The following is a 24708-nucleotide window of genomic DNA, read 5'->3' on the forward strand; positions in this document are numbered from 1 at the left end:
TCATGTGTGTGATGCGTGATGACGTGCAACACAGACGCGCAGCGCAAAAACACTACGAGGCCCAGAGGGAAGGAAATGAAAAGTGGAATAAAGTCGTTATTTTTGTTTGTTTTTGCGCACAAAAAGTATTCTCGTCGCTTGATATACTTAAGATTGAGCCACTGGAGTCACTTGGACTATATTAACGATCTCTTTAATAACTTTTCTGGGCCAGCAAGTTTCGGTCACATAGCAGCCTATGGAGGAGTGAGACATAGCTCTGATTTCATCAAAAATATCTTAATTTGTGTTCCGAAGATGAACGAAGGTCTTACGCGGTTGGAACAACACGAGGGTGAGTAATTACTGACAGAATTTTCATTTTTGGGTGAACTAACCCTTTAACTTTCAATATTATATTAATGTAGTACCAACTGACTCCCATGTGTAGTTTACAGCATTATTTTAGAGATTTTCTTTCCCTGAGAACATTTGCCATGTACTTTATCTCAGTATATCCAAAACAATTGATATTGTATCGCAAGCTTGTGAATAGAAATCTAATCGAAAATTGAGAACTGTCAAAATGGTTGCAAAAAAATGTGAGCCAGTTATAAATGTAAAATTAAACAGCTAAAATATTTAGTTGGACCTGATATTGACAATCAATATAACAGTTCCTCAAACCTCCCTTTACTGACCATTTGTTGTAAACAAACAAGAACACTTTGTACCATTTCCCATAGTGTAACTGCATCTAAATGTGAAGAAGTGCTTGAATGTTTCTAACATGAATGTTCTTCAGCATCATGAATGAATGAAGAATAAACACCAACCTCTTTGTTCTTCAGGATCTTCAGTGTGTTTCATTCTGCAGGGTTCTGGATCACTCATGTTCTCACTGTCCTCTTTAATAAACTCAGTCTTTACAGATTTCAGCTCTTCCTGATGCATTGTGCTCGTCTTCACTTGTAGCTGATGGAATATTCCAGTATTTATTGCTGAATTGCTGTGGGAGGGGCTTCACTGATGATGTGATTGATGTGGGAGGAGCTTCACTGATGATGTGATTGCTGTGGGAGGAGCTTCACTGATGATGAATTACAGATCTGCAAAAATAAAAAATATATCAGTTACTGAGTTTGTTTTAATATATTATTTGTTTTAATGCTAGATGACATTTAAGCATTTATGTCTGTATCTCTATATAGAAACCAACAATTACTCTCAGTCTGCTGACACCATGAAATGAGCTTTAAGTGTCAATGTACAGGAGATCTGAAGACATCAGCATAATAAATGAGGTGAAAACAGGAACTATTGTCATGAAATAAAGAGTGTTTTCAGCAGATCTTTTAATATTGATGAGCCTCAGACTATCAACACTCATTCAACAAGCCATTCAGGATCATCAGCAGATCATCTCACTTTATTCTGAGTGTTTGCTGTTAGAAACACATTATTTGAGTCAGGATAGATGATAAAAGCCTATAAAACTGCTCTATTAAAAGATAATACTGTTATTTCTCTCAATATGACATGGATAAAACAACCAATAATACAAAGAAAAGATCTCTAACACGTAACAGGTTTTATGTGCAGAAACTGACAATCATCAAGCGACGAGAAAACTTTTTGTTAGCAAAAAAAAAAAAGAGAAAAAAAAGAAAATAACCAAATAGAGATTACTTAAATTAATAAAGGTTTTGTTTTTGTTTTTCGCACAAAAAGTATTCTCGTCGCTTGATAAACTTATGGTTGAGCCACTGTAGACACTTGGACTATTTTAAACATCGTCTTTACTAACTTTTTCACCGGCAAGTTTCAATTACAGAGAAGCCTATGGAGGAGCGAGACAGCTCTCAGATTTCATCAAAAACAACACAAGGGTGAGTAATATTACTGACAGAATTTTAATTATTGGGTGAACTAACCTTTAATTGTTAAGTTGAGGTTTATTTGTGTTCTCTATTATCAAGTCTCTTATTTCTCTACACTATGGCTGCACTTAGTGCTTTTAAAGGACTAGGCTAACGTTACTTAGATTGAGTATAAGTTACTGTTGCACTTTTCGGCTAAATAATGTATTACTGTCAAATGTATGTACAAATACTCTAATTCACTCTATGCAAATTTGTTCATGTTTTATCAAAGGATAAGTCTGAAACACGGCATCAAATAATTATATCATGGCGACAGGAACGTTACATTAAACATGGTTCTGTGTAAACATTTTCTTTACTGAGGTAAACCATGGTTAGTCTCGTAATGTGCTCATATTCTGACGACAGATATTTGGCTACATTTGTTTTGTAGTGTGTGTGTGTGTGTGTGTGAGTGTGTGTGTGTGCGAGAGAGAGAGAGAGAGAGAGAGAGAGAGAGAGAGAGAGAGAGAGAGAGAGAGAGAGAGAGAGAGAGCTGATCAAATAATCCCATCGAGGATTGTAATATTGAGTTTAAACGAACGATTGTATAATTGTATTTGCTGTTGTAACATAAACAGTAGCATTAGCAAGCAGTAGCATTTACAAATAACCGCGTATATAAAAAGTTTGAGACATCTACACAAAAAACATACCTCTCTGAAACGTCCTGTAACAGCCGTTCGTGCGCAAGTTCTGCTTGATTCCTCTCAAGTAATATTCTCTAAATCTGATTCAGGCTGAAATTGATAAGACAATATTGACGCCTGTGTTTACAATACACCGGAGCACATGCAACTGCTGTTATGGTAACGGACGTGACGTTTCCGGACAGCGTGAACTAGGCGCTTAGCGAATCACAACACACACTGGGCCAAGCCAGACATTCTCTGGCCAAGCTGACCAATCAGAGCCCGTCGTGTATTTCTGAGGGAGAGGCTTCTTATAACCAGGAAATCATCAGATCGGTTTACGAGGAGGGACACAGCGGTGCAGAATAAAGGTAAATTATGTGAAAAATAATGTGTGTGTTTTTTTGTTTTTTTTGTAAATGGTTAAGGGTCAATGACGTGACGCCTAAATTTTCTGTCCGATTGCATTTTTTCAGGCAAAAATGGGTTTAAATGCATAAAAAGATACTGTATATTTATAGTACCTCTCCCATGTATGTACTCACTTTAACTTTTAAAAAACCTTTACTTATTATTTTTTTTTTTTGTTATTTAAAGTGTCAAAACATCATGTGGTGCGACCGTCCGGCCATAACTTCTGTTTTGAAAACGTCTTTGAAATTACTCTGAATTTATTCAAATTTATTTTCTGCACTATTTGGCATGATTTCCAAAATGTTTTGTAATCCTTTAAAAAAATTCAAAGCATTTGTATTTATATTTCCATCGTAATATACAAACAAACTTTGTCCGATGATGTCCATTTTATGAAATATCATGTGGTGCGACCATCAAGGAACTACCATTTTGGGACTTATATGTTGAAAACTATTCAAACACAGGAAGTTACATCATAAACCAATATACCAAGGACCCATGGAAGCAGCAAGCAGGTTTGTAATTCTCTCAAATTGGAAAAAAAAATAAACCTTTGTAATGGTTGGTATGTAGTTGCCACATTTGGATGTCATGTGGTATGACCTCAAAAAATAATATATATATATATTAAAGTTATTTCTACAAATATATATTTTTATTATAAATTTCATAGTGACCTTTTTTGGCAAGCTAGCTTGTTTTGTTTAGGTGGCCAATTCTGTGCCTGTAAATTATGACTGAATTTGAAAATATCATGTGGTGTGACCACTGCAGACTGTTTTCCATGATAGATATATGTCCTAGATTGGCAGTTTTATGCTTTTATATTCAATTGACGGTTTATATAAAAAAAGTACTTTACTTTAGTATCATTTGGAATAGATTTTTATGCAATTTGAGATCTTTTTTATAGATTTCAGACAGTTTGTGTTTACTCTTTGTACAATATGAGAAAAATGCAACAAAAAAAAATTAGAGCATGTAATTTCAGTTTAGTAATAATGCATGTATTAGTATTTATTATTGCCTATTTATTCATTTAAAACTATTTTAATCTATTTTACCAGATGCCACTGCCAAGCGAAAAAATTCTAACCCTGCAGCAAGAGCAGAGTACCTTGATACGAGAAGAGTGAACTATTATTACAGTTTAAAATATCTGTTTTCTATATGAATATATAGTAAACTGTAATTTATTCCTATGATCAAAGCTGAATTTTCAGCATCATTACTCCAGTTTTCAGTGTCACATGATCTTTCAGAAATCATTCTAATATGTAACCCTAGACCACAAAACCACTCAATGGGTCAATGTCACATGGGTAAATTTTTTGAAATTGAGATTTATACATCATATGAAAGCTGAATAAATAAGCTTTCCATTGATGTATGATTTGTTAAGATAGAACAATATTTGGCCGATACAACTGAAAATCTGGAATCTGAGGGTGCTACAAAATCGAAACATTGAGAAAATCGCCTTTAAAGTTGTCCATTTATGTTTGCAATATTGCTATATTCACTCACAAAAAGAAATGTTTATAAATTTATGGTAGGACATTTACAAAATATAAAACATGATCTTTATTTAATATCCTAATGATTTTTTGGAATAAAAGAAAAATCGATAATTTTGACCCATACAATGTATTGTTGGCTATTGCCACAAATACCCTGTGCGACTTGTGACTGGTTTTGTGATCCAGGGTCACTAATGATTTGCTGCTCAAGAAACATTTCTGATTATTATCAATGTTCATATTTTTTTTGGAAACTGTGATACATTTTATATGTCAGGATTATTTGATGAATATAAAGTTCAAAAGAACAGCATTTATTTGAAATAGAATCTTTCGGAACATTATAGCCTGCGCCTGAATGTGACGCTGAATGTGTCCTTGATTAATATGAATTACTTAATAAAGTATTAATTACTTTAAAAAACTATTGACCCCAAATGTTACCTGTATACAATACTTTTATGAAATAATTTATATCTATAACATTATTATTTGTTAGAAAGAAATTCTAAGTCAAGTTAAATTAAATGGTGCACTTGTGTTTGTGAAGTGATTTTTTTTTATAAAATGTTTGTGTTCAGGAAAATTCTGTGAAATTTGTATAAAATCTGGTTTAAATAAAAAAAATTGTATAAAATGTATTGTTCATTGATCTCTTTAAATAGATTTTTAACTATATAAGGTTTTCGTGTCATTTGGAGCGACCACTTATCATGTGGTGCGACCAATAAAAGCTATCACTGTATTAAATTTAAAATAAAATATCTTATTTCTGTGGCTGAAATATGAATCACTGATACAGTATGCTTTAGTAAATTATATTTTTAAAACATTTCTATCAGTTTTATGCGATTTACAGGAAAAATAAGTCTGTTAACTGCATTTTAGAAGGCGACTGAAATTGCAGAACAAAAATATGAGATCATTATATACAAAAACTCAAAAGAAATTCAAATACTCTGTTTTTAAACACTTTAATTACTGAGAACATGTAAAAAAAATACATTTATGTTAAGGAAATTAATTAATTTTAAGATAAATCACGGTCGCCCCACATGATATTTTTTAAGCCTATGGACAATTCATCTAGATGAAAAAACACTAAAATCACTTAATTTAAATTTTTTATTTGAATTTATATGTACACAACATTCTTAATGATTGAACAATTGCAATATATATTGTTAATTTTCGTATTTTAAAATTGGCCTGTTGAAAATCCTTATATGTCATTGACCCTTAAGCATTTAATTATCTCTGACTCCAATATAAATAATCTGACTCCATTAAGTGTGTGTGTCCTGTGAAGCAAATGGCACAGATGTGTGTAAAGGCGGGAATTCTCGTCCGATTTTGAATTCTGACTCGTGCTACTCTTTTTCGGGTCGGGCCGATTTTCAGCTTTGTCGTGCGTCGTTTGTCGTGCAGTGTACAGGGTGAACGAGAGGCGATTAACCTCTCCCGACCGGCAATCGGATGGTCGGATGAATTTCTGGTATGTCAGAAATTTTGGTCGCTCCTCGTGACTAACTTATATCGCACAGTTGAAGCAGAGCTACGAAACGATCGCCCTAAACTCAGTGTAAACTCCCTCACTGCGCCCGCGCGAAAACAGAAGATTCATCTGCAGAAAAATAAAGAAATAAAAAAATAAAAGAGGGAGATCTTAGTTCTATAGTTCAAGCTAACTACAAATTACTGTTGCTTACCTCCAGTTCGTGTTGCAAAATGGATTAACGATTACCCACGTTTTCCAAGCCACCTGCGATACACACTTTGCCTCTTTTATTAATTTGTTAAACAATGTTTTTGAAATAAAGCTGTTTTTAATTTTCATTGATTATTGCAGAGCATTTCATGTAAAATTCACCTTATAAAAAACAAAAAACAAATTTCTATCTTTCATTCATGGGGATAACATGGATAATTTTACATGGTTTAGTGTAAACTTTTTGCCCATATTTTGTAAAATGTAGTTTTAAAAGTAAAATTTTTTAATTTTAGCTACTAGATGGCTATAGAGCTCCACTATATGCTATTTGACTAACTGAAATATCTTTTCATTAAGTTTTTCCAGTTGGATTCATATCTAAATATTATGAAATCACAATTCTAACTATAAAAATGTTTTTTTTTTTTTTGTTCTGAAATTTTGTTTTTTTCAAATAATGTTACATTATGATTAAAATCAAACCTGAAAAAGATAAAAGTTGAGGTTTTAGAGTTTATCATTTATTTCAATCATCTTTTTTTCATATAATTGTACAAATGTGATCTACACTTCAGTTACTATCTGTAACAGAACGGATAAGTACAGTTAGATTATATATTGAGTACAAATACATGACATGAACATCAAAATGCAATGAATTGAACAGCATAACAAATAAGTAAATAAAGCCAGCCAGCCACCTCCGTTTCTTATAACAAGTGCAGGTGAAGCTCCGGGTGTAGCTTCGTCCTCTGTCACTGGCCTGCTGCTGGATCTGTAAATCAGGCTGGTCCAGTCCGAGATCCTTTATCCTTTTTTTTTTCCAGCGAACGCCTTGTGAAAGTTTTTTTTTGTAAATTAATGACAGAATTTGTTTTAACTTCTGCCATTCTCTCTACGAAAATGATCAGCCTAGCAAGGTTTTGGCGCAATCAGAGTGGCTTTGGCGGTTTTGGCGCAATTGTTCTACTGGCTAATTAACATTCCTCCCCCACACAGCCTCACTTCCTCTCAGAAAGAACTAAGAACTCACACAAGAACATGGGTGAATGTGAATGTTTATCATTGACTGTTATGTTTTTGGTGTCATTTGAAAAGTCTCAAAGTGAGTGGTACAGATATCTCATACCCAGATAGATAAAATAAAAGGTAATAAGGTTTATCGAAGTTTAGAGAAAACTGGTTAAGCCATTTGAGGGTGGTCTCCCCCATCCCCCATGTCACCTGGTCAGGAGGATAAAGGAAGGTGTGCTCCCGCTCTCTGGCTCTCTTCTTTGCTGGACACGAATGGGATAGGTGGTTTCTCTCTCTCTATCCCTCTCTCTTTCCCTTCTTCTCTCTCTCCCAGTGCATGCTGGGAGTGAACGGAGCGTGGTGAGGGTGAGTGCGTGTTGTGGCTGTGTGCTAAAAAACTTTTCTATCTTCTATCTTTTTTTGTGTATGTTTGTTTTTATGTGTTGAAATTGTTCGTGCATTTAAAATTTGAAGGTGTTTACGTCTGCAACCAGCGTTGTGCTGGGAGGCATGACGAACCAAAACACAATGAGTTTTAAAGACTTAACCCGCCGCCATGGAGTGAAGATTGAGTCTAGAATTAACGTGGAGCAGTGTTGTTTAGCGGTGGGAGAGATTGTGGGACATGATCATATTGTCTCGGCATCGCGAATGAACAGTGCAATTGTTTTTTTTTTTTAAACAGTTGAAAAAGCAAATGAAGTTGTCCAAAGCGGCGTTGTGTTGAATGGTGCACTCGTGACTGTTTACCTTTGAGTACCCCGTCAAAAAAGATCATACTGTCTAACGTGCCTCCGTTTATTAAGGATGAAATACTGGTGCAAGAGTTATCTAGATACGGAAAACTGGTTTCCCCTATAAAGAAAATCCCTCTCGGGTGCAAGTCACCTTTAGTGAAACATCTAGTTTCATTCAGAAGACAAGTTTTCATGGTTCTGAAAAATGGAGTTGATGAGATCGATCTGGTTTATAAGTTCAAAATTGATGGGTTCGATTACAGTGTTTGCAACATCTGACACTACAATTAAATGTTTTAGTTGTGGTAGGATCGGACATCTAGTGCGTGATTGTCCTAGCAAAAAGGACAGTGCAGGTGCGAGCACAAGCACGGGATTAGGGTTGTCTGTTGTTCCTCCGGTTGAGATCGCGAGTGACACCGATACTGCCGTTGTAGTCGAAGCCGGTGAGATTGAGCCCGAGCCGATCGCAGTTGTGGCTGTCGGGAATAACCCTGATATACTTGAGATTATTACCGAGCCTAGTAAAAGTGCTACTCCCTCGATGTCCGATGAGCAGGCTGAACATTTTGAAAGCGTTTGTGTAACAGAGGCTGATGAAATGGATGTGGAAGACGATGTTGATTTTGAAAAGGAAGCTAAATCTGTTTTCAAGATCCCAGTTAAAAGAAAGAAAAAAAGCTGTGGAAAAGCTTTTAAACAAGTAAAGAAAGATGAGGTTGGTAATGAGAATGTGGGTTCAGACAGTGATAGGGATTCCTCTGATTCAAACGTGTCTCAGGGTTCAAATCTGTCTATAAGTTCTCAAACTGAAAACTTGGTTTGTTTGTATAAAGCTGATGACATTAGTAAATGTCTGCAAGAAACAAAGGGATTGAAAGGAGTGCAAGTTGAAAACTTTTTCCCTGATTGTAAACAATTCATCAATGATGTAAGGTATTTAATGAAAGAGGGAGCCTTTCAAGATGTGGAGATTTACCGTCTCAGAAAACTTGTGAACAAACTTAAAAAAAAAAAAAATTCTAAAGATGATGAGGCTGTCAACTTCTAAAATTCTGCTAAAAATTGTTTTTTTGGCAGCTCTTCTCATTTTTTTTGTTCTGGTCTCTAAAACAAAAATTACAAATTTTAAAATCGGATCTTTAAACTTAAATGGTGCCAGAGATGGTCTTAAAAGAATGATGTTATTTGAGTTTGTTAGGCAAAAGCAAACAGATATTCTGTTTTTACAAGAAACGCACAGTGATTTTAAAAATGAGACCGATTGGAGAAGAGAATGGGACGGACAGATTGTCCTGAGTCACAAATCCTCTATTAGTGGAGGTGTTGCTGTTTTGTTTTCAATTTTTTTTTACCTCTGTCTTGTGAAGTTGAAGAAGTAATAAGTGGTCGTTTTTTAAAGGTCAAAGTGAAATTTGAGAAAGTCACTATGGTGCTTTTGAATTTATATGCACCTACAAAGGGATTAGATAGAGTTATTTTCTTTGATAAGGTGGATGCTGTCTTGAAAGATTTAAATCCAGAAGATATGTTATTTTTAGGTGGAGATTTTAATTGTACTGCTAATGATAAGTTAGGAATCATATAGAGCCACATGCTGCTTCTCAGGAAATACTTATACAACTAATTGAAACTCATGATTTATGTGATATATGGAGAAATATGAATCAAGATGTTAGACAGTATACTTGGGCTCATAGTACTGAACATACTATGTCCTTGGCACGACTTGATAGAATTTATAGTGTTCAACATCAAAGTAATCTTTTTAAATTTTGTAAAATTATTCCAGTGGGGTTTTCTGATCACAGTTTAGTTCTGTGCAGTGTTTCAATGAAGTGTGTGAAGTATAAGAGTGCATACTGGGTCTTTAAAGGTAGGGTAGGTAGGAATTTTGTTTGTTTTGTTTGTTTAAACTGTCTTTATATACCAATACATAATTAAAATGTAAGTGCTCTGAAAAAGAGAGTATAAAAATCGAGTGACTGTAGACCTTTTAATCTGCAGTAAACACAGCTCATTATTTCCATTCGGGACGAAACAATTGATTGGTTTGGGCGACTGTCACTCTCTCTCGCAACCATGGCTACCACCCCTGTTACAAGATCTGCCCATGTGCGCGCCGTGCACCCGTTTGACTTGAGGAGTGCAAGAGAGAATCGGAACCTACGAAGAGTAAAATTATGGCAGAGAAAGAGCATTCAAAATTCAAAACGACCTCCTCTGCTTCGCCCTCGACCCCGGACCTGTCCTCGATCCGACGATGCGGTAGGCTACTTGTCTCCGGAGTGTAACGTTAGTCCTCATCAGAGTCAACAATGTTTTCATCATGGAAACTCTTACATGCAAAACACCGTATATGTTATGAATCTTACATGAAATTCACTTTCATCGCAGTGTAACTGATGATAATGGAAAACGTGTATCAATGCAACCTGTTTTTAGCTTTGGCTATATAGCTCGTTACCTATAAATATAGCTTGTTACCGAATCAAACAAAATATATTTGAAACTTTATTAGTATCGATATGCTAGCTTGATAGTGAGTACTAAAAGCCATGTTATTTGTTTATATTCATAGTGATAAAGTTAGGTATTTTATTACATGTGATTCTGACATGTCACTGCATGCACTGCGCTCCTTCCTCTCCACTCGTCTAAGGTAAATAAATGCGTCTTCCAGCTGAGCCTGAGCGTTTGGCGTCGCGCGTTCATGTGTTTTGGGGGCGTGGCTTTGGAAGGAGCTCAGAAGGGAGGGGATTGAGTGAATGGAAATAATGAGCTGTGTTTACAACAGTCGTGAGAGGTCTACAGACACTCAATTTTTATACTCTCTTTTTCAGAGTACTTACATTTTAATTATGTATTGGTATATAAAGACAGTTTAAACTAATTTTAAATGTTTTTAATTCCTACCTACCCTGCCTTTAATACTTCATTGTTAAATGATAAAAAATTGATGGATAGTTTTGATTTTTTTTGGGAAACTTTTACGCAGCAAAAACATTTTTATGCTTCTTTACTGCAATGGTGGGACTGCGGTAAAGTTCTTATTAAGGATTTTTGTCAAAAGTACACTGTGAATGTTACTCGTGACATAGCCCAATCAATGAAGACTTTAGAAACAGAAATTAGTGTTTTGCAGGATTTATTAGCATCTAAAAAAAATAGAAAACACATTGATGGTTTAAAGGGAAAAAAAGCAATTCTGGTAGACCTGTTGGGAGTTAAGGCACAGGGAGCTTTAGTCCGTTCACGGTTTCAAACTGTAACACAAATGGACATTCCCTCAAAATTATTTTTTAATTTGTAAATGAAAAAAGGTCAAAGTAAAATGATGCATACTTTACGCTCAGCTACAGGACAAGAGCTAACGGAGCCTGCTGACATACGTAGCTGTGCTGTAGAGTTTTTTTCAGACCTTTATAAATCTGAACTGAGGGAATGGGGTGCAGATGCTGAGAGTTTCCTTGAAGGACTGCCAAAGGTGGATGAAGAGTCCAACAATGAACTACGACAGACTTTGTCAGTACAAGAGCTTTATGCTGCCATGATGAGCATGGAAAATGGTAAATCTCCAGGGATTGACGGGCTACCTGTTGAGTTTGGCCCGCTCTATGGCCCATCATAGGAGAAGATCTGCTGACAGTTCTTAATGACAGTCTGGAAAGAGGGCTATTGCCTCTAAGCTGCAGAAGAGCAGTCATCACACTGTTACCTAAAAAAGGTGATCTTCAGTGCATCGGAAACTGGTGCCCTGTTTCGCTCTTATGTTCAGAATACAAAATTTTATCTAAAAGTTTGGCTACAAGACTTAGTAAAGTTTTAAGTAAATTGATACATTCAGACCAGTCTTATTGTATTCCCAACAGGTCTATTTTTGATAATATTGCTTTAATTAGAGATGTTTTAGATGCTTCTAAACTCCTGGGAATTAACTCTGGTCTAATTTCTCTTGATCAGGAGAAAGCCTTCGACAGAGTTGAACATTTGTTTTTATGGAACACTTTGGAGGCTTTTGGTTTCAGCCATTCTTTTATATCCATGATTAAGGCTGTGTATTGTAACATTGAGAGTGTTCTTAAGATTAATGGTGGTTTGTGTGCTCCGTTTAAAGTTGAGAGGGGAGTTAGGCAGGGATGTGCCATGTCTGGTATGTTGTATTCCCTTGCCATCGAACCTTTACTTCAAAAGTTACGAGCTCATTTAACAGGTCTGAATTTCCCTGGTTGTAATAATTCTTTACATCTTTCCGCCTATGATGATGTTATTGTTTTTGTAAATGGAAAAGAGGATGTTATTAAGTTAGAAAAAATAGTTAATGATTTTAAATGTGTTTCCTCTGCTAAAGTCAATTGGAGGAAAAGTGAAGCTCTACTAGTGGGAAATTGGAGTGGGGATCTTCCTGCTTTACCTGGAGGATTGATTTGGAAAAGAGGAGGTTTAAAATACCTTGGTGTCTATCTAGGGAATGAAAATTTAATTAGGAAAAATTGGGAAGGTCTATTTGAGAAAATAAAAGGTCGATTGAAAAAATGGAAATGGTTGCTCCCTCAGATATCTTATAGAGGATGTATTCTTATAATTAATAATCTTGTGGCATCTTCATTATGGCATAAACTTGCTTGTGTGGACCCTCCAAATGGACTCCTTGTAAATATTCAAAGAGAACTGGTGAACTTTTTCTGGGACAAGTATCATTGGACTCCTCAAAGCATTCTGTTTTTGCCCAAAGAGAAAGGAGGTCAAGGCCTGGTTAATCTCGCAAGCAGAAGAGCCACCTTCCGTCTCCAATATGTACAGAAACTTTTAATGGGACCTTATTCTCTTGTGTGGAGACCATTGGTTTTAAGCATCTTGAGAAGAGTGGACAATATGGAAGTGGATTTAACTTTGTTTAATGGATCATAAAAGACTGAATTTTACTGGAATTCCCCTTTTTTATCAAAACTTGTTTAAAGTGTGGGGTCTCTTTAAACAGCGGTGGATGGAACCAGCAACTTCTCTTTATTGGTTGTTGGAAGAACCAGTTGTATTTGGAGCTAGATTTGATGCTTCAGGAGAAGGTGTTCCTGGTCTAACTGATATACTATGTAATAAAAAGCTTTTTAAGCTAAAAAGCATTATAAATGAATCAGGATATAATTTATTGAGAGCTGAAAAAGTTGCTATCCTTTTAGGAGTTAGATCAATACGTTTTGCAATGAAGTTTCTTGACAAACTAACTAAAATTTTAACTGTTGAAGAGAAGTTACTTTTAGAAGACTTTGGTGCAGGGACTTTAATCCCTGATAGTAATGATCTTTTTCCAGATCTTGAAATTTGCCCTGTAATAGAGGAGTCTTGTCTTAATAGCCGCTTGTTAAAAAGTGGAATTAATGAGTATATTGATTTTTGTACAGTTGAAGGGAAAATGTTATATAAATGTATTGTGAAAGCTATTCATCAGCATAATTTAAGTATTAAAACAGATACAGTATGGAGAGAGAAATTAGGAATCAACTCTGAAACTAAACCTGTTTGGCGAGCACTTTACAAACCACCATCAAATAAAAAAACTTGGTGATTTGCAATGGAGGATTTTACATGGAGCTATTGCTGTAAATGCCTTTGTGTCTATTTTAAACCCCACTGTAAGTGATAAATGTCCTTTTTGTCTAGAACGAGAAACCATTTTTCATTGTTTTATGGAATGTAATCGACTTAACCCACTTTTTGATTTATTAAGTGTTTTTTTAGATTCTTTTAATATTTGTTTTTCAAAGCAAGACTATATTTTGGGTTTCTTTTACAGTTCAAAACAAAAGTACAAATGTCATGCCATTAATTTTATTGTTGGACAAGCAAAATATGCTGTTTATATCACTAGGAGAAATAAGATAGAAGATAAGCCAGGACAAGATGTTGTATTAGTTTTTCGAAATATGGTAAAATCAAGAATTCTTATTGATTTTAATTTTCATAAATTGATGAAAACGAAAAAAGCTTTCGAAATGCAATGGTGTTGCAATAATGCTCTGTGTTCAGTTGATGATGAAGACATTGTTTTTGTAAGAGGTTTAAAGTAATTATTATTATTATTTATTTTTATTATTATTATTATTATTTTTTTTTTTTTTTTTTATGTGTGTGTGTAAATTTGTTTAAATGTTAACAAATATTTTAATAAATTGATTGTACAAATCAAAAAAATCTCTCTCTCTCTCTCTCTCTCTCTCTCTCAGATACAAGCTGGGTAAGATTATTTGGTGTAACCATGTATTACCATGTTATTTGATATTTATTTTTGATATTTGATAGATATTTGAATTGATTGTGGAATTGATCTCTGATATTTGAAATATTAAATTGTTACATGTGATTACTCTAACTGATTTTGCGCTCATTTTTAGTGAGGCACAGATATTATTAAAATCTTTCATTTATGGAGTCAGATGAAGTAAACGAGTGAAAATACAGATGATTAATGTATTGCAAATTTAACCAACAAATACTTTGCATGAGTGAGGACAGAACACGTGATAACCTTCCCCGTGTATTGGCGAACCAGAATTGGACCAATATATCGGGCCTTACAAAATAATACGGCCACCGTAGGAGCTAAAACTTCTTCAGAATGGGAGGGGCTAGAAAGTAATATTCAGTTGGTAGTCATATACAATTTCACCGCTAGATGGGAGTAAATTACCCTAGAAATCTAGACGCACCCTAGCGGCAGCAAAATGTATTTCGCAGCCAGGTGGGTCTAGGCACTCTCAATAGACCTTCTAGCTGCAAAAACCTAAATTGGGTCAGGCCAATCACGTCGTGTATAGAGTAGGCGGGGGCGGGCTTAACATATGACGACAGAGTTGCGACGGCTGCCACTTGAAAACAAAGAATGGCTGCTGGAGAACAACGGTCTTTCGAATCGGCTTTGGCCGCGACTCTGGACTCAGGACTTGGAGTTAAGTTTTTCTTTGAGAAAAGAGCAAAGAACGGCACTTAAGTCATTCTTAAAAAAAGGAAGATGTGTTCGTCGTTTTGCCGGCCAGATATGGCAAAAGTTGAATCTATCAACTAAGCTCCGCTGTTGGTAAAACGCTCTGGTTGGTTGAAGCACTGTCCTATTGCGTGCAGAGGGAATTTGAAAGGCAGCCGTTTATCCCGCCCCTCGGATTAAACCGCGTCTATGGTGAGTTTCCAGACCTAACATCTTGATGTAGGTCTGGCTTGCCAGGCTAGGAGTAAATCCTATTCAGTGTAGCTTTAAGTATATGCTTATAATTTATTGTAATCGACCTAAATGTTTTAGTCAATTTTCAATGAGAAGGAGTAAGCTTCTATGTAATATTTAATTATCCTCACTAGGGCTGTCACTTTTTATTTGATATTCGTATATGCATTCCAACATGACGTGAAATATCCGAAATCGAACTATAAATAAACTATCCGGTTTTTAAAGTGCCATGTTTTGCGCATTTTTTACAGTCTATGATTAGACCGTTTGCTTTTTATTTTATTGTTTTCCATCTCATCCAGTAGCAGCCGCTATAAACGTATTGTACCGTAGGCCCATGACTAAATCAAGCGAATAATGGTTTGAAAATGGAAGATAACGACAAATGAGACCGTGCTGTAATTCCTGCACACACACACGCGACCCACAGAAAAGACACGTGTCAGTTTCGAGTTCTTTTTCGAGCTTGAACAAACCACAACACACAAATTATGCCAAATGTCTGTTTTGTCGAGTGTCCTTTAAGTCTTAAATGAACGTAGAGATGTGAGAAAATGTGACGCGTGTCAGATCGCGAGCGGCTGGTCATTAATGTTAACCAAAAGAACAAAGGTAAGAGAGTAAATTACTCACTCAGACCCAGCGCCAGGAGGATTATTATACTGGTAGCCTAATCATGAATGCACTACGCCATCTTTTAACACATCTCCCGCGAACGGCTTTTTCACACAAAAGAAAAACTCTTCATGAAGCGCAGTGAAACTCAGCGACCATGTGGCGTTTTCTGATGGATCAAGGTTGTTCGATAACTTAATTTTACATTTTACTCGTAGATATTCGAATATATTCGAATACATTGCTTGATATTCGATATCCGGTCAATTAGATTTTTCTCAGAAGTGACAACCCTAATCCTCACAGCGCGTTGGTTATGAGGTGATGTGCTATGAAATTATTGCGTGGCAATTTAATTTGAAATAGCCTATCAATTTAATAATAAAGTATAGCCTTGGCATTCCCTAATACTATTACTATTACTACTAATAATAATACAATAATACTAATAATAATTTAATACATAAATTGGAAATGCTAAATCATCTTGATATTAATAGCTGATGCTTGTTTTGACAATATCTCTGGATACATGATATAATCTATAGGCACAACCCGGCACAAGGGTTTATCGCACTGATTCGCACATATTTCACACGTATAGTGTGAGCAGCGAAGTCGCAGCTCGACGTTCGGACCGTATAGAGAGCCTAACGCCGCCTTCACACTGGCAGTTGAAATCAGCTCCGATACGGCTACGAAACAACCGGAAGTCATTCATTTCCTATGGAGATTAGCAGACCGCATGCGAATGGGTCCGAAGCGGGTCTGAACAAGTGCGGTGCGAAAAAAATCGTGTCCGTTGGTCATCCGGATACGTTCAAAAAATTGAACTCTTGCGAAAGGCTACGGACGGTTCCTATCCGACAATTCCAGCGGAAGTTAGCGTTGCTATGGTACTGATAAACAAACCTGAATTCTTAACTTTTAATAAAATAAATAATGATTTTATAACGATAAGTTGTCATGTCATTTTTTTTTTTTCATGATTTTCTAACGTTATTAGGGCAGTTAATACAATTAAAAGCCCTATATACCACTATATCACATTTAGCCGACCTGACATGTCAACGTCCTGGGGAACTTTCCTCCACACAGCAGCCTGTCTCTAACCCCCTCAACAGAGAGATCATACAGAATTGTACATTCTGACACTGACAAAATCAACCGTTAATCTCTCCGCCATTTTTGTTCTACTCGCTTCCGACGGTTTTCAACGTCCGCTGGGGGCGTATTGCGTATTACGGAGCTGATTTCAACTGCCAGTGTGAAGGCGGCGTCAGTCCCTCCTCTCCGCTTCCGGCTCATGGGACCTTATTTCGGAAAAAATATGTATGGTAGTCAATGGCGAGAGACACGTTATCTTTTTATTCCGTCTGAACTGTGCCCTGAATTACACATGATGTTTGTCAATTTAAAAGAAAATTATGAAAGTCAAGAAAGTTGCAGTTTGTCATAAAACAGAAGAGTAACATTTAGTTTTATGTGAAAATCGCTCAATGAACTACATCTCTCGTCTCGCACTATGTACGTCACCATCCGTTGCTTGTATGTGTGCAGTCTGGTACAAAACACTCAGGCATGACGGCGTTACGTTACGATTATAACGTAAGACTATAGATAAAAAGACAGACGTTAGCTTCAGTAAAGTTAGCTTCATTCATTGAGAGAAAAGGTATGACGTCACACGTGCACCTTTTGGGTTTGTAGTCTTTGTAATTACGTATTTTACGTCTTATACCTCAACAGTTTTACATCAAACTGCAACTTTCTTGACTTTAAAATGTATCTTTTAAATTGACAAACATCATATGTGTAATTCAGGGCACAATTCAAACGAGATCAAAATATCTGTTGTCTCTCGCCATTGACTACCATACAATATTTTTCTGAAATAAGGTCCCATGGTGGTCCACCGGAAGGGGAGGGACTTCGGCTCTCTACATTGTGAGCACATAAATCTTGAGCTTTAGCTTTTACATCGTATGCGATCTACTCGCTCAGTGTGAGTAGGTACCTTGCTGAAATCGCACAGACATTGCACAGTGTATGCCCGCATTAAGAGACACATCAGTCCTCAATCTGCATAATGACGATTCCCTGCATACATTAGCATACTGTGATGATGAAGGCCATTGTCCCACATTTAATTCACATGTATACTTCTAAACTGATGACTGTTGTACTAGAGCAGTAAATATATTTCTACCCATTTCACATCAATAGTTCCTGTTTTCACCTCATTTATTATGCTGATGTCTTCAGATCTCCTGTAAATTGACACTTAAAGCTCATTTCACTGGTTTAAGAGGGTGTCTGTTGGTTACAAATATGTACATTTTTCTGACCAATATTTATTTTTATTCTTGAATGTACAATACATAATTTGTGTTCTTTTCTGTATTTCTAGATATCTGCCTAAATTTTACTTAGCGATGGGAATCTTTAGGCACCTCACGAATCCGATCCGATTCTGAGAGTCACGATCCGATTACTTTTTAGCGCAATTTTCCACCGGACAAAATTGCGATTGTTAACTCATGATTTCTGTTCTGTCTGTGCGCACCAAACTTGTACTTCTATCTACTCCTCAACCAGACCACCTAGAGACTTCGGGTTTTCGGCATTATGTTAAGGAAGGTCTAATCTCGGGAACGCACAAAAAAAATCCAGGAAAAGATTTACTATCTCTTACGCCGCCTTCACACTGGCAGTTGAAATCAGCTCTGTAATACGCAATGCGCCCCCAGCGGACGTCGTACACAACGGTGAAAAGCGTCGGAAGCACTGATCTATATAGAATGACATTATATATAACGTTAAAACATCATGAAAATAAAAAAATGACATGACAACTAATCGTTATAAAATCATTATTTATTTTATTAAAAGTTAAGAATCCAGGTTTGTTTATCAGTACCATAGCAACGCTAACTTCCGTTGGGATTTTCGGATAGAAACCGTCCGTAGCCTTTCGCAAGAGTTCAATTTTTTGAATGCATCCGGATGGCCAACGGACACGATTTTTTCCGCACCGCACTTGTTCGCACCTGGTTTGGACCCATTCGCATGCGGTCTGCTAATCTCCATAGGAAATGAATTACTTCCGGTCGTTTCGCTGCCGTATCGGAGCTGATTTCAACTGCCAGTGTGAAGGCGGCGTTAGTGTTGTGATCCCATGACGTCAGAAAATTGCGCTAAAACACTCACTGAGTTTTTATTACTTGTTTCTAGTTTACCAACTTGAAAATCTTAAAATCTTTTCTTTTTTTTTTATCACGTGTAATTATTAGTACTTTTTAAAAATAATTACAATTGAAACATTTAATTGAAATTAATTAATTTAAGTTGCAAAACATTAAAACAAGTAGTAAATAATAAAGAGGAACAAAGAAACATATTACAAGCAATCAACAAAGAGTGCCTTTAGTATATAAGATTATCCGATTTTTCTCTTTCTCAGCTTTACTGTTGTTTGATTATTACTATGACATCATGGACAGCAGGAGATATGCACTAATGAAATATAAGATGTGTTTTTTCTGTTTAATACCTTAAGACATAACTGACTGTCTTTACACTAATTTCGCGTCAGAAATAATTTTGAGATGCAAAAACATTTTACCTCTACACGGAGTCTCTCACAGCCGCATGCGCAAGCGCTCTTCACCAAGCCCACGTCAGCATTTGAAACTGAAAGCGTCTTTCTGTCGGCGAGTTTCGCATTTTTAATATATAATCCCACTGCATTCCAGAAGACATAAATGATGCCGTCGTAGAGCATTTGTAAGGAAAATACGGGCAGGCGAGACCGTGCACTGCAAGCGTAACATCAAGCAAATCGTGATGCATCGGAGTATCAATTCTTTTTTCCACCCTTAATTTTAATGAAGAAGCAGGATAATGTTCAGGTTAGTAAAAAAATAAGTTGTGAATTAGCATCAGTTACTTTACAATAGACAGACAAACAGGCATAAATGCTTAGATGTGATATTTAGTACAAAAACAAACTCAGTAACTGATATATTTTTGATTTTGGCAGATCAGCTCCTCCCACACTGGAATTCATCATCAGTGAAGCTCCTCCCACAGCAACCACATCATCAGTGAAGCCCCTCCCACAGCAATCACATCATCAGTGAAGCTCCTCCTACTGTAATTCTCCAATAAATGCTGGAATATTCCCATCAGCTACAAGTGAAGACGAGCATCAGGAAGAGCTGAAATCTGCAAAGACTGAGTTTATTAAAGAGGACAGTGAGAACATGAGTGATCCAGAACCCTGCAGAATGAAACACACTGAAGATCCTGAAGAACAAAGAGGTTGGTGTTTATTCTTCATTCATTCATGATGCTGAAGAACATTCATGTTAGAAACATTCAAGCACTTATTCAGTTTTAGATAAACAGTTAAACAATGAAATGGTACAAAATGTTCTTGTTTGTTTTCAACAAATGGTCATTAAAGGTCATAAATATTATTTTAGCTCTTTTTGTTGTTGTTATATTTATATCTGGTTCAACAATTTTTTGCAATAATGTTGCCACTATTTTAGACATTTTTCAATATAGTTATTATTATAATAAATATTTTAGCAATAAACAGGTAATGCCAAACTGTATCAAGTAAATTAACTTTCCAGAAAGGCTGACAGGGTTGCAATCAAACTGTGATTTATAGTTACTGATAAAGTTATATTTCTCATAAATTATAGAAGTTATTCATATTTATTGAGATTATTCTTCTTATAATAACCTTAGTATCCGGTCAACCCTGTACAGTTTGTGTAAAAACTGAGAGAATGGAGTGAGATTATTTTCTTGTCCTCCCGTCATGCTGTAGAAAGAGCCCAGATGATGTCACTTCCTGGGTGCCACAATTTAAAGGAATGCTCTGTTTTTGAGGAAGGAGGAAAATCATGTGAGAAGTAACAGGGATGAGGGAAACATGTAGGACACAGATAATACACTAATAAAAAATTGTTGAATTAGAACAAGCTAAGGATTATTCTGACGGCAACGAAATGACATATAATTAAAAAAGACACAAAGATCTTTATAAGGAAACATCCAAGCGACCAAAACAATATAAAAGTTAAAAGATACATTAAATGTGCACTGTTTTTTTGTTTTTTTACATGATTGCCAATCATTTATAGATTTCTAGGATTTGTACAGGCTTTACATTTTTATTTAAAAATTTGTAAAGAGCAATTCATTTAATTTATTTTTTAAGCAGATTTGTCACGTGACAGTATTAATTAAAGTTTCTTAAGTTAACTGCATCAAGCCACTCCCATAATATCAGTCACCACTCAAATGATTTGCAAATGAAACCTGTGTGGAGAAGTGTGTGCATGCCAGTATTGACACTGCAATGGTTGTGATATTATGTTTTCATAAATTCAAGGTATAGCCAGGGCCGGCACAAGCTCGACTGCCGCTCTAGGCAAAACTTTGTTGAAGAATAAAATTGTTTTTTTTTTGTGTTATTTTCAGTATTTTTATTTGTGTAATGTATTTTGTGAAGTCAGGGTGTGTCTGTACATGTGTGCTAGGAGAGGCATGGGATGAGACATGGGAATGTACGTCTATTCTAAACATAGTCAACATGTGTTTCTACCTCGTGAAGAAATCTCTACCTAGAGTTCCTTTGTTACACTGATAAAAATGATTTTGTGGTAAAGTAAATACTACAGAAAAAAACAATGTAATTTACATGAAAAAGTTAGTTCAGGCAAGAGTTAAAAAAAATTAAGTAAATCCTATATTAGTACTCAATTCAAGCGTGTAGAAATGAAAGCGTAAATATCAACGTTATAAAATTAAGTAAAATTACTCAACTTTTCTGATACTGGTGTTCCCATCATCCACTGGGCCTTGAATAATTAATGAGGTTGATTTTTCACTGTTTTCCAGCTGTATTTACACTGTTTCATCATTGCTTTTGTTGTTAGGATTAGTAAAGTGCCATTTTGTGCCATTTGGAGTACATTTTCTACTCAAAATGACACATTCAAACACAAAAACGATCCATCAATGTTACCGTCATTTTGTCTACCAAGTATTGAGGTCTCTGCATTCACATGACACGTCACTTAACATCTGATATGTAGATATGCTGTCTTACACAATATCAATTGTATTAATTACTTAGGTATTTTTAAGTAAAGCATATACTTTAAAAGTGTGGCTTAATTCAATATTATATTGTTTGAGTGAAATGTATTGCAAAGGAAACTACAACTAAATAAATATTACTCAACCTTTTATAGCCAAGTTAAAATTACTTATTTTCTTTGTTACTTTCACTTAACTTAGTTAAGTAGAGTTTACTTAATTCCACATGTGAAATTTACTTAAAAAATATGCGTGTGAAATTTAAAAAATATTCGTGCAAAAGTACATAGTAATCGATTGTCGAGTTCACGCGCATAGGTTTAGTACCTATGATCACGCGCGTGAACTCGACAATCGACTATGGACTTCGACCGAAAACAGGATGTAAACACAGGTATTTGCGCTGGTTGAATAAACATAATTTTTATTCATATCTTTCACATCTACTGCAGTCAGATTCACCCGCGTTCACTCCGAAGGAATCACTCACATGACCTGTGCAATTGTAATGACACATCAAGGATGTTAAGAGGCTAAAAGCAGGTTTAAAGCTTGCCCCATTGAAGTCAACAGGGTGCAAATTTTAAAAAGAGGATAACACGGTGTAGGCAACACCGATTTTTGTCGTTGTTCTCTGTACTGACAGCACTCCAAATTTACAAAAAAATGAGCTCAATGTTAAAATTGACCGGAGTTCTCCTTTAAAGTGGTTGTAATATTTTATAGCTGTTGCCTAATTTCTGCTATTACATCAGAGCTCGCTTTTATGTCCTTTCACTTTATATTTCTCTCTTTGAATTATTATCTACTAAAAATTAAACTTATTTTTCTTTCTTCACGTTTCATTTCTGACCTGATGGAAGTGAAGGAGGAGAGTGAAGAACTGAGTGAAGTGAAGGAGGAGAGTGAAGAACTGAGTGAAGTGGAGGAGAAACATCATGTCAAACCTGGAGAAAAACTTTTGAGTCGCTCAAAGACTAAAAAGACATTTTTAAAGAAAAGAAGAGCCAAGAAATCTTTCACCTGCACTCAGTGTGGAAAGAGTTTATCAACCAGACAAAGTCTTGAGATTCACATGAGAGTTCACACTGGAGAGAAGCCATTCACGTGTGATCAGTGTGGGAAAAGCTTCAAACAAAAATCAAATCTTAAGGAACACATGAAGATCCACACTGGACAGAAGCCGTACGCGTGCCAACAATGTGGAAAGAGTTTCTCAACCAAACGTAATCTTGAGCTTCACATGAGGATCCACACTGGAGAGAAGCCGTTCACATGTGATCAATGTGGAAAAACATTTCTTGGGTCATTAAACCTGAAGACACACCTGACAGTTCATACAAAGGAGAAGCCACATTCATGTTCTGTATGTGGAAAGAGTTTTTCACGGCTGCAAACTTTACATAGACATGAGAAAATACACACTGGTGTGAGAGAGTACATGTGCTTTGAGTGTGAGAAGACTTTTATTACAGCTGAACATTTAAAACTGCACCAGAGGATCCACACTGGAGAAAAACCTTACAAGTGTTCACACTGTGACAAGAGATTCAGTGTGTCATCAAATCTGAAATCACATGAGAGGATCCACAGCAGAGAGAAGCCGCACACGTGTGATCAGTGTGGAAAGAGATTCTCTTTTAAAAGTTAGCTGAAGATACACATGAAGATCCATACAGTGGAGAAACCACATCACCACAGTCTGAGATCATGATAAGTAGTTCATCTTTATGTGCTGAGAAACAAAAGCTGTGTCCCAATTCAGAGGCTGCATCCTCCGAAGGCCACATTTGAAGGCCGATTGCATCACAGCGGTGCGACGAAGGAATTGGGCTACTTTTAAGTTGTTGCCGCAGAAAAAAAAATCTGCGGGTTGATTTCCCGGGTTGAAATCGTAAGTACGATTTCGGCACTCCAACACTCTCAAAACATCCCTCAGACGCACAAATCCAGTGGAGAATTCAGCCGCCCGATGGAGAAGAGCCGATGAGTTTTTTGAGCTACTTTTGTTGCACAGACCTGGTAACCCTCCTACCGTCTAATTTCTGTGAATCATTTATTTTTGTATTGCAAGTTATGACTTGTAAATGTAATAAAGAAATGATTCTGTAATTTTCTTGTCAATGAATTAATTAAATAAATTGTTCTATACATTTTTACTTACAGTACTTTTTACAACTATTTACAAGATAAGTTACATTTAAAATACGAAAATCTAAATAAGAGTATGAAATTAAATAAAATTAACAGTATACATAAAACAGATTGTAAGAAAACATTTTGCTGTAGACTGTTATTGAACTGAGCAGGAGATCCGGGATGAGTTGCACAATAGAGACGCTGGTAAAGCCTCTGCCGGAGGGACATCATCTGGGATCAGTGCATATTTACACTGTCCACCAACAGGTTTGCAGGGCTGACTCAGTCGACGGCTGCCAGTCACTGAGATGTTCTCAGAAAGAGGAGGAATAAAAGAAATTAACTCACGTACTCAAAAATCTAACTATTAAATATTTGAACATATAGCAAAACTGTCCTATGAGCTAAACTCTGCAGGACAGCGGCCCTCCAGGACCCATCCCTGATCTATAAGACATATTTTTAGTGTTTCTATTATATACTGGTCATATTTTTTTAAACAATATCTAAAATCATAATCTAATATCCATGTGTAAAAGTCAGTTCTTCATAAAAAGTACAACATTTGCTGTGTCTGAGATGAGTTGAATAACAATCTAAAGTAGCCTACTTCAAAATGATACTTTAATCCAGAGTAAATGTATGTCGTGTATATATGTATATATTCCACCACTGGTTATTTG

General features: G+C 35.9%; 2 protein-coding genes across 4 annotated transcripts in view; one reads left to right on the top strand and one right to left on the bottom strand.

Annotated features, from left to right (window-relative positions):
• The window catches only part of LOC311071102 (uncharacterized protein), a 29460-nt gene extending 26734 nt beyond the window's left edge, over nt 1-2726 (bottom strand). The window contains exons 1-2 of one of the 3 annotated variants that reach the window (XM_084095328.1): nt 2558-2726; nt 816-1088 (exon numbers count right to left, since the gene is read on the bottom strand). In XM_084095328.1, the coding sequence (XP_083951454.1) occupies nt 816-933 (118 nt within the window). In that variant the 5' untranslated portion in view covers nt 934-1088; nt 2558-2726. Of the gene's footprint in view, nt 1-815; nt 1089-2557 lie in introns of those variants that run through there. The other 2 variants (XM_084095329.1, XM_084095331.1) reach the window with 2 other exon arrangements.
• Nucleotides 2727-2832: 106 nt separating this feature from the next.
• Nucleotides 2833-24708, top strand: part of LOC311081645 (uncharacterized protein) — a gene marked incomplete at its 3' end in the record, with an annotated part of 56227 nt that continues 34351 nt past the window's right edge. The window contains exons 1-2 of the mRNA XM_084112240.1: nt 2833-2904; nt 19809-20089. Coding sequence (XP_083968366.1) covers nt 20032-20089 — 58 coding nt within the window. The 5' untranslated portion in view covers nt 2833-2904; nt 19809-20031. The remainder of the gene's footprint in view (nt 2905-19808; nt 20090-24708) is intronic.

This window comes from Abramis brama (genome assembly GCF_963993115.1).
Source record: "Abramis brama genome assembly, chromosome: 1".
In the NCBI taxonomy this organism is placed as follows: Eukaryota; Metazoa; Chordata; class Actinopteri; order Cypriniformes; family Leuciscidae; genus Abramis; species Abramis brama.